The sequence below is a fragment of the Bos taurus genome, chromosome 17, assembly GCF_002263795.3.
Source record: "Bos taurus isolate L1 Dominette 01449 registration number 42190680 breed Hereford chromosome 17, ARS-UCD2.0, whole genome shotgun sequence".
NCBI classification, from domain to species: domain Eukaryota; kingdom Metazoa; phylum Chordata; class Mammalia; order Artiodactyla; family Bovidae; genus Bos; species Bos taurus.
The window spans coordinates 63,182,758-63,193,702 of record NC_037344.1 but is presented as its reverse complement, the minus strand read 5'-3'; the positions used below and the strand labels follow the sequence as shown (position 1 = coordinate 63,193,702).

General features: G+C 52.6%; 1 protein-coding gene across 2 annotated transcripts; it reads left to right on the top strand.

Moving 5' to 3' along the window:
- Positions 1 to 20: 20 nt before the first annotated feature.
- On the top strand, positions 21 to 10,184 carry C17H12orf43 (chromosome 17 C12orf43 homolog). 2 transcript variants are annotated; one of them, XM_005217767.5, is made up of 6 exons: positions 21 to 190; positions 3,739 to 3,781; positions 3,983 to 4,081; positions 7,685 to 7,758; positions 8,307 to 8,397; positions 8,896 to 10,175. In XM_005217767.5, the coding sequence occupies exons 1-6, from the start codon at positions 64 to 66 to the stop codon at positions 9,230 to 9,232; spliced, it is 771 nt and encodes a 256-aa protein (XP_005217824.1). In that variant the 5' UTR covers positions 21 to 63; the 3' UTR covers positions 9,233 to 10,175.
- Positions 10,185 to 10,945: the final 761 nt, after the last annotated feature.

Here is a 10,945-nt window from a genome sequence, read left to right as displayed (position 1 = left end):
CGCGCCTGGAGGCGCTCCCCACAATCCTTTGCGGTGCTTCAAGGTGGCGGCACCCGTGGCACCATGAGCGATCTGGAGAGCAGCAGCAGCAGCAGCAGCGATGAAGAGGAGCTGGAACGGTGCCGCGAGGCAGCGTTGCCGGCTTGGGGCTTGGAGCAGCGCCCGAGGGGTCCAGAGAAGCCAGGAGTCGGTAGGGGACTATATTCGGGGGTTCTGGACGTAGAGCGTATGATCTTCCCCTCAGGCCTGAGAGGATGGACGGTGAAGAGGGTGTCACCGGGATTCGACTTCTTTCCCTGAGGAGGCTCCACGGCTTGGGTAGGGTTTAGAGTAGGATTTGGAGTCAAAATACGGACCAGGGCAGCGGGGCGGGTTGTTCATTATCCCAGTCAGGGAAACCAAGGCACCAGAGTATCTCTTGACTCTGCCTTCTTGGGTCCATCCTAACTGTTGCACCCTGGGCGGCCCGCCACTCATCGGAGATTACTGCGACAGCTGGATTCTTGCATCCAGCCTTTCTTCGGCTCCACTTTGCCAGCGAGCTTCGTCGCACACCTCCTTGACCGTGACTCCCTTTGCTGTTGTTCAGTCCCTCAGTCATGTCAGACTCTGCGACCCCATGGATTGCAGCACGCCAGCCTTCCCCATCCTTCACTATCTTTCTTGTCCTTCACTGATTCCCTAGTGCCCTGGGAATAAATCCCAGACCCCTTAACATAAGGGCGCCCAATGGTGGGTAAAGTGCAGAGGACTTGTGAATATTAATGGGAAAAATATTTCATCTCACTTTCACCAGTCTCTGAAATTTAGCCTGTCTTTCCATCATGTGTGTGAACAACCGCAGTAGTTTTGGCGATACCTGTTACTTTGTCTTAACAAAAGTCTCAGACTTTCAAATCCCATTAGTCTTTCAGATATATCAAAAATATTTTATTCACAATATGTTGGGAAAAAAATCGTTTCCACTCATCCCTGCTTTAAAATTAAAGTAATTTTGGACTTCCCTCGTGGTCCAGAGGTTAAGAATTCACCTGCCCGTGCAAAGCACACTGGTTTCATCCCTGGTCCGGGGAGATCCCCCATGCCACAGGACAACTAAGTCCTGAGCGTTAAAACCACAGAGCTGGTAAGCTCTGGAGTCGGTGCTCTGCAACAAGAGAAGCCGGTTTCTGCAATGAGAAACGGGAGCACAGAAACCAGAGAGTAGCCCCCAGTTGCTTTAACTAGATAAAGCCCTCAGGCAGCAACGGAAACCCAGCGCAGCCAGAAATAAATTAATTAATTTTTAAAAAATTACAGTAATTTTTAGGCCCATCAGTAGATTTTAATACATTAATGAAGAAGCACATGTATTAAAGTATCCCAAATTTTGCTTTTTACTCTTAATGATAACTGAATTTCACTATCACTGGTTTTCTTTGTAATCCTATGTGTTGTATTTTTTGCATCTAAAAGATTATTCTGAGAAGGATCCAGGCTGCCAGAGCAGGCCATGGCAAAGCAAGGTTAACTCCTGCTTTTGTTTTAAAGGACTCACAAGCCCTAGGGACTTCCCTGGTGATCCAGTGGCTAAGACTCCGTGCTCCCAGTGCAGGGGGCCTTTGTTGGATCCCTGGTCAGGGTATTAGACTGCATGTTGCAGCTAAGAAGTTCATAGGCCGCAGCTAAGGATCCAGAGTGCCGAAACTAAGACCCGGCAGAGCTGAGTAAATAAATAATTTCTGTAAAAGTTAAAATAATAAATAAATAAAAGGATTTACAAACCCTTTGGTAATCAATTCCCAGCCTTTGGTAATCAGTTCCCAGCTTGCTTTCCTGCCACACGTTCCACAGCTAGGCTCCAGACCATACTATGTCCTCTCATCTGTGGTCACCATAACTCTGCCATTTTCTTTTTATTTTCTGTGTGCAGAAATGCCTTTCCATCTCCACCACTCACTCAGTTCATTTCAGTTCAGTCACTCAGTCACGTCCAGCTCTTTGCAACCCCCTAGACTAGAGCATGTCTGGCTTCCGTGTCCATCACCAACTCCCGAAACCTACTCAAACTCATGTCCATCACGTCGGTGATGCCATCCAGCTGTCTTATCCTCTGTCGTCCCCTTCTTCTCCTGCCGTCAATCTTTCCCAGCATCAGGGTCTTTTCCAATGAGTTGCTTCTTCCAATCAGGTGGCCAAAGTATTGGAGTTTCAGCTTCAGCATCAGTCCTTCCAGTGAATATTCAGAACTGATTTCCTTTAGGATGAACTGGTTGGAATTCCATGCAGTCCAAGGGACTCTCGAGAGTCTTCTCCAACACCACACTTCAGAAGCATCAGTTCGTTGGCGCTCAGCTTTCTTTATAGTCCAATTCTCACATCCATACATGACTACTGGAAAAACCATAGCTTTGACTAGACGGACCTTTGTTGGCAAAGTAATGTCTCTGCTTTTTAATATGCTGTCTAGGTTGGTCATAGCTTTTCTTCCAAGGAGCAAGCGTCTTTTAATTTCATGGCCGCAGTCACCATCTGCAGTGATTTTGGAGCCCCCAAAAGTAAAGTCCTGCCACCACTCACTAGCAGGAAGAATTTGGGCGGGGTACTTAAGTCTCACTGTATTTAAATTTCCTCATCTGTAATGTGGGGTTAAGGATAGTACCCACCGTTGTAAGGAGTGGAGATGATGTATCTGCAGTGCTTGGCACACATTAAAGGCCCAGTAAAGAGCAGTTATGTGGTTGGTCTCTCGTCATGGACTCATTTCCCCTTCCTGTCTGGCTCCCATTTATCCTTTAATACAGCTGAGACACCATCTCTTCAGGAGGACTGGGTTACATGCCTTCTCTCCACGATCGTCATACTTTATGTGATTCCCTTCATATATAATGCTTTCCTTTCTTCTATAATTGCTTCTTTACTTATCCTGCCTTTTTTCCTTTCACCCCTCCAACCCCAGTACCTAGAGTCAACTGTGGCTCATACTTGCTCCACAAATTTATTGAGTGAGAGGTTGCATGATGTGAACTTCACAAGGGCTGGTGTCTGTTCACCATGGTATCCCCAGGGCCTATACCTTGCTCAGCAAAATGATTTTTAAATGAATGAACTTGCCGGAAAGGGGCCTCTAAGGGGTGAGGAAGCTGAGACCCTAGCAAGACTCCCCGTCCAGTGATCAGCATAACTGAGCCCCCTTCGTTTCTCTCTTCCAGAGCACTTAGCACACAGCTAAGCACACAGTGGGCACTCAATAAATGCTGGAATCAAAGTACACTTAGACGTGCTCATTCAGCATGGTGATGAAGAGGGGCTGTGGAGCCAGACAGCCTGGATCCTCATCCCAGTTCTTGTCGTTTGTTAGCTGTTTGGCTAAGCTATTTAACAGGCTTCCCCAGGGAGGCATGGGTTTGATCCCTGGGTCAGGAAGATCCCCTGGAGAAGGAAATGGCAACATTCTTGCTTGGGAAAGCCCATGGACAGAGGAGCCTGGCAGGCTACAGTCCGTGGGGTTGCAATCAGTCAGTCATGACTTAGCACTGAACAACAACAAGCTATTTTACATCTCCTTGCCTCAGTTTCCTCTTCTGTAAATGGGGGATGGTGACTGCTCCACCTCCACCCCCACCCCCATTAGCCCCATCAGGTTTTTGGAAAGATTCAACAAGTTATAGGCGTAAATGACATAAAATAGTGCCCAGCACACAACAGATGGTGTAGTTGTTTCCTCTGTAAATACCTCAGTGTTCATTATTTCCACAGATGCTACAAATGCTAAGTTGCCAGCCAACCAGCCAAGCCTCAGGTACTGTGCACTTTGTATTCAGATTTCATCTTTTCATTCATTGATGTTGGCCCCTGCCACCTGCCCCCCCCCCACACACACACCCCATGTACTCCCTGCTACACCTGGTATGTCAGGGTGAGCAAGACACATGTCTTCCCCACCCTCTCGGGGGCAGCCTCTGAGCTGGCAGGAGGTGAGGTCCTTGTGTATGTGTTGCAGGCACAAGGTAGATGAGCATGAACAAGACGGCAACGAGCTTCAGACCACCCCCGAATTCCGAGCCCATGTAGCCAAGAAACTGGGAGCCCTGCTGGACAGGTAACAAACACCTACGTTCTCTTTTCCTGCCCTCATTCATTCATTCCAGGAGTCACGGCCCCCGAGGCCTGGGAGCTCAGCAGATGTCAGTTGGCATCGTGGTAAGCACAAGGTATCACCCTGCCATGCAGGGCTTGTCGTCATCCTTGTCCTCCAGCTGTGGGAGAAGGCTCCCATCTGTGAGAATAAGCATGTGCCTGCAGTCACGGAGGAGGGAGCAGAGTGGGCTCAACTCCAGGGCCCTGCTCTTAACTGCTGCGCTCTCCTGCTGCCCCCAGAGGAAGAGGGGACCCCGAGATGCAAGAGCTTATTCCCACCACAAGAGGGCAAGGCACCAGCGGAATTCCTGTTTCTTGAGTGCTTACTGTATGACAGGTGCTGCGAGAATATAACCTGTGAAGATCCAGGTTGGCAGGACTTCCCTGGTGGTCCAGTGGCTAAGACTCCACGATCCCAGTGCAGGAGGCCCAGGTTCAGTCCCTGGTCAGGGAACTAGCTCCCACATGCCACAACTGAAGAAAAAATCACGTGTGTCACTAGTAAGATCTAGCGCAGCCAAAGAAATACTTTAAAAAAAAAAAAAGATCCAGATCAGCATTCCTAAAGTAGGTGCCCAGGAACTCGAGTCCAGAGTGTGGCTCTGGGCACCAGGGTTCCAGCAGCAAAGAGGAGGTGGAGAAATGCTGTACTCTGCATACCCACTGTGCCTTGGGAAGTTAATTAATTTATCTTTATAATTTTATTTATTTACTTTTGGCCGTGCTGGGTCTTCATTGCTGTGCAAGCTTTTCTCTAAGTACACAGGCTTCTCATTGCAGTGGCTTCTCTTGTTATAGAGCAGGGGCTCTAGAGCATGTGGGCTCAGTAGTTGTGGCTCCCAGGCTCTAGAGCGCAGGCTCAGTAGTTCTGTTAGTTGGCTTAGTGGGCTTAGTTGCTCTGCGGCATGTGGAATCTTCCTGGATCAGGGATCGAATTCATGTCTCCTGCATTGGCAGGCGGATTCTTTACCACTGAGCCAGCAGGGAAGCCCTGCCCTGGGAGATTTAGATGCTTGGTAGTGTCTTCAAAGCTCTGAGAAGTCCTACAGTAGAGAGTCCTGCGTAAATTTGTGTAGTCCGGCATCTTCCAAGCATGTTTGGCCACAGTGCCTCTGTTCCGAGGATGACCAGTGGCGTGGCATGGGACTCGGTCCCGGGCAGGCTGGGCTAGATCCATTCTCACTTGACAAAGCCCTAGCAGATTTTGAAAGGGAGACTCAGGATGTTTGGGCCATAGTCCTTCAATGTGAAGTAACCATCAAAAAGGACAGATGAGCCCTCCCAAAGTGCACAGCTGCTGCTAATCCAGACAGAACTTTGGGCCAGTCCTCAGCAGCCTGCACCCCCACGGCCTTAGTGCCAGTCCCCAATCTGGGAATGTGCTTAACGTGTTTAGGAAGGTCAGTTGGGCATCTCAGTCTGAGGGAGTGCTTTTTCTCAGTGACCGTTCGGCTTCAGGGTAACCAGGGCCACCTGGCATTGCAGTGACCCGTGACGAGCGCTTCCCAGGTGGAAATCCACCGGGTGTTGGTCACCCACCATCAGGATAGGTCCTGCAGCGTTCTGTGTTTATTCCTCTCCAAAGAAATGACTTAGCACAGCTATCCTGAGCCAGTATCTTGTGTTTTAAGGGCTTCCCAGGTGGTGCTAGCAGTAAAGACCCTGCCTGCCAGTGCAGAAGACATAAGAGATGTGAATTCGATTGGGAAGATCCCCTGGAGAAGGAAATGGCAACCAACTCCAGTATTCTTGCCTGGGGAATCCCATGGACAGAGGAGCCTGATGGGCTATAGTCCATAGGGTCGCACAGAGTCAGACACGACTGAATCAATGTAGCACGCACAGAGAAACGATACCCCAGTTGGTCCCTTGGCACCATGGACATGGTTTGTCCATGGTGGCAACATGGCTTGGCACCATGGTTGTGTGGGGCTGTACTGAGCGCTGTAGGAGGGTTAGCAGCATACTTCGCCTCTACCCACGAGATCCTAGTAACATTGCTCCACCAGCCGTGACAACCAGCTGTGTCTCCAGACATCGCCTAATGTCCCTGCTGACTGACACTGAACCACCAGGTTAGATACCCGGCTCAGGGTCAGGACCCTGTTGGCATCATTTCTGTGCAGGATGAGGCCTCTGGCACCTACACAAGGCAGTTAGGAGAAGCGCCCAGCACATCGTTCTGTTTGCTGCAAGGGCGTTGCTGAGAGCGTTGGTCTCCAGTTGCGAGGTGACTGCCTCGCTAGCACTCCCCGAGACCTGCTTCCTGGTCTCGGCAGTTCTCCCCTCTTTGTCTGTGCTAGAGAAAGGGGTCCTGTGGAGCTCATTGCTTATCTTTTCTTTTCGGCTGTGCCAGGTCCTCATTGCTTTGCTCAGGCTCTCTAGTTGTGGCGAGCGGGGGCTCCTCTTTATTGAGGTACGAGGGGTTCTCACTGCGGTGGCTTCACTGGTTGGGATCACAGGCTCTAGGCTCACGGGCTTCAGTGGTTGTGGCACGTGGGCTCAGTAGTTGCAGTTCGCAGGCCCTAGAGCACAGGCTCAGTAGTCGTGGCTCACGGGTTTAGTTGCCCCATGGCGTGTGGGATCTGCCCGGACCAGGGATTGAACCTGCATTGGTAGGCTTGGTCTTTACCACTGAGCCACCAGGAAACTCTACTGATTGCTTATCTTACAGCAGTAATCATCTTCATCATCGTTATAGCTGGCATTTACTGGCTCACAGCCGGGCTCCATCCTCAGGGATTAGAATTCACTTTCTCATTTGAACCTTGTAACAGCTCTAGGAGGCCGGGAGTCTCATCACTCCCAGTGTTCAGAGGGGTAACACAGGTTCAGAGAGATGGAGTTCCTTGTTAGTAAGTGACAAAAATCAGAACTCAAAACCCAGGTCTGAAGTCTGAGAAAGGTCAGTGGATTGTAACAAAGTCAGTTTCTCAGCTGTGATCATGGATGTTAGTTACACACAGTGTTACCCGAGGGAGAAACCAGGTGGGGAATACATGGGGTCTCCCCATATTATTTCTTGGCACTGAGTGTCAATATATATTAACTCAAGCTTTTTAAATATTAAAAAAAAAGGCAGGTCTGCCTGTTATAGGAGCTGAACCTCTGAAACGTTCTTTTCCTCAACTGGTCATATTTCCCTTTTCGTGCTTGCTACCAGGAAGTTCAGAACCAAATGTGTGCCCTCTGTCTAGCAAGTCTCTCGGGCTTCCTGGCCACACTTCCGGCTCTTTCTGTCCCTCTTGCTCTCATTTTCTCTTTGCCTTATTTGAAGTTGCATTCTGTTATACTATGAGTATCTTCAAAACTTCTTCAGCACTTTGTGGGATAAAGTAGGGTTTGAACCAGTGAGTCACCATTGTTTGAGCTGACAGGGGCTCTTCACCACATTATGGCTGTGACCAGGCATGTTCCCATCAGCTGGGGGCCCTCTGCATCCATGAGTAGCATTGCATTACTCTATCCCCTCCACTTAGCAACAACAAAAAGAAGTTTTAATTAAAAAGAATATTTGTTGTTGTTACCCAAAATCTCATCCTAAATCCACTGTCTCTTCCTGTAGCTCCATTACCATTTCAGAAATCGTGAAGGAGCCAAGAAAGTCCGAGGTGCAGCAAGGCGCCCTGGAGGATGACGGTGAGCAGCTCAACTATTGATAACAGCGTTCCTTTATTAAGCCCCCGCCTGTGAGGCTGGAGCTACGAAATGCCCTTTTGGCATATTATCTTCCTTCATGCCTGCAGGCCCTGTCCAAGGCAGATGTTATGGTGACCGTGTTCACAGGGGGACCCATGAGGGGAGCTGGGGCCAGGAATGTGGCCACTGGCCCGAGGTGACCCTGAGCAGGAGCGCCTGCTGCACCCCACAGCCTCTCGCACACAAGTCTCTGTCCCCTGCCTGACTCACTGACCACTCTGCAAGCTGCCATAGGCAGGTAGCTCAGCTGCTGAGTCCCAGAAGCCTCGGGAGACTTGCTGGCTTGACTTGGTGGCCGGCAACCCCTCAAGCACCCAGTCCCCTCGCTGCAGCAGAAGGAAGCATGCTGCCTCTCATCCTGTGAGGCACCACTCTCTATTAGACAGGAGCGATGCCCTCTGGACCAGGGGCTCCGTGAGGGCAGAGATGGGGCAGCTTCGGCACTTGGGGGCCCCTGGCTGTGCTGACTCTGTCCCCATGGGTTGCAGGCTTCCGCCTTTTCTTCACGTCCATCCCTGGAGGCCCCGAGAAGGAAGCTGCTCCCCAGCCCTGCCGGAAACGGTTGCCTTCCAGCTCCAGGTGAGATGACGCGTCCTTTCCTCAGGTTCCCTCATTTTGGCCAGATCCCCCCCACTTCCACCCACAGATAGCCACATGGACCCCAGTCAGGCCTGGGCCCAGGAGGAGTCCCACCAGGTAGCTGGAGACATAGTAGCTCAGTGGGAGCGGGAGAGTTTCCACTGGGGGCTAGATGTTGACTGCTCTCGGAGCACCTATCTCGTGCCTGACACCACACTCCTGGGACATCCCTGTGAAGCCTGGGCTCTGTTAAGATCCCCACTTGATAGGTGAAGACCCTGAGGGTTGGAGAGGTTAAGTCACGAAACGAGGTCACACAGCCTGGAAGGAGAGAAGCCTGTGTGGGAACCCAGGTCTGCCCCCCGGCCAAGCCTGAGTTCTCCACGTACCGCCGTCTCTCCCTGGCCTCCGTCTGATGGCCTGGCCTGGGGCAGGCGCGGCGCCTTTGAGGCCCAGTCCCGAGTCCCCTAACACTCCCCCCACCCTCCCCGGCAGCAGCGATGATGGCGACGAGGAGTTACGGCGCTGCCGGGAGGCGGCTGTGTCCGCTTCTGACATTCTCCAGGAGTCCGCCATCCATGGCCATGTCTCCGTGGAGAAAAAGAAGAAACGGAAGTTGAAAAAGAAAGCCAAGAAGGAGGACAGTGCTGACGTGGCTGCTGCCGCCACCAGCAAGGCCGCAGTCGGGAGGCAGGAAAAGGAGTCTGCCCAGCTCAACGGAGACCAGGCGCCCCCTGGGACCAAAAAGAAGAAACGGAAGAAAAAGACAAAGAAGGCCAGTGAGGCCTCCCCGTCCCCGCCAACAAAGAGCGCTGCTGCCGTTCCCTCGAACTGAGCCCAGCGTGCGGGCCGGGAGCCCACCAGCTCAGGCTTCCCACAGGGACTAGCCTGTCTGAGCCCTGAGTCCCTCTCCAATGTAAGAACTTGGCTGGCGAGTCCAGGCCCTGCCCGTGACTGGGGCCAGCCCAGGCGTAGGGGCCGAGAAGTGGTCATAGGGTGAGCGGGGCCTGCCCTCCTGTGCTCCCCCTGGGCCGTGGCAGACCTGTGGTACCAGAACATTCTGTGACCCCAGGAAGAAGGAGATTCCCAGTCACTCAGGGCTGAAGGCCAAGTAGTCGAGCTCCCGCCGCCTCAGTCTGGTGCAGGAGACGACCTGAAGGAGACAAGGTGGGGTGGGCCCCGAGGCCCCAGAGCCCCTTGTGTGTCTCCCTCCACACAGGCTTCATAAAACACTGTCTAGAAAAGAGAGAGATCTACTCTGCCCCCACACCCGGTTTTCCAGAATTTTGTCTCCACAATGTGAATATGCCATGCGTGATCGTGTCTCTGAGCCAGCCAGATTATGGAAAATGTCGAGGGAACAGAAATGTAACAAGAGATCTGGGTGCTGCCCTGATCCCAAGTCAGTGCTGAGCCTGATGACCATCATGCAGGTGGGGTCCTCCTGCCTACACCCCAGGAAGTGTTCCCACACCCCAGCTTCAAGACTGCAGGGAGTGTCACAGCACTCGTGGCCTGGGACTCCTGGACCCACGTGTCCTGCAAGAAGGAGCAGAAGTTCATGGTGAAGGAGGCATTCCAGCTCGGTGGCCTGGCCGCGGAGATTCGGTGGAGCCAGGAAGACAGGTGGGATGTGAGAGTGTGTGTGCCAGCCCCGCCCCTCCTCAGGCCCCGAGCCCCCTTCCGCCTGCCCACCCCACCTACACAACAAGCAAGATATTGGACACGATCCGTGTTTACTTTACTAAAAGTTAAATAAATGTACAGGCTCGCTCTCAGCTGACTGCAGGCTGCGCTGATGCTAGTTCTCTCCTTGCCCTGTCCTCAATCCAGGATGGAGGTGGTCTACGAGGGCCGGGTTATCTGCAGCAGCCCCCACCCCCCGGGAGATGAGGTCATGTGAGCCCTCGGCTGACATGGCTGCCTTATCACTCAGGACCTCAGCCTCCTCGGCGGTTGTGGGGGGCGGGCTGGGAACCCTCCCCTCTGCTAGCTGGCCCTAGCTCCCAGGTGCAACCCCTCCACTGATCTTGCCTCTCTTCTCCCTCTGGGCCCCTCAGCTCTGCTTCCCCGGCCTTGCTGCTTTCTGAGCTCAGCAGCTTCACTCCCGAAGCCGGGAAGGGTGTTCCGCCCCACAGCCTCGACTTGGCACCAGGCTCTCACCAGGGGCAGGGATGACGCCTAGGCCTGCAGGGGTGGGGGGCTTTCCAGTAGATGCAGGATGCCAGGCTGGCCTCAGAAGGTGTGGTGCTCAGGGGGGACAAAATGTCGAAGAAAACCAGAGGTCACGGGCTGGGGAGAAGTTTGGCTTCGGTGGAAGAAAGCTGGAGAGGCCTGCGTTTCCCCAGGCCCCAGCCCAGAGGAGCCACTCAGGTGAGGCTTAGGAGAGTGGGGACAGGTAGGTCTAAAGGGGCATGCGGTTAATAGCAAGGGGGCTAGGTGGAATGGCCTGATTGGGGCATAGGTGACAGAGTTGGGGCCACATTGACCTATGACCTCTGCCAGCTACACGGGCTGCTGTCCTGAGAAGTGTGGCTGGCAGTTCCCT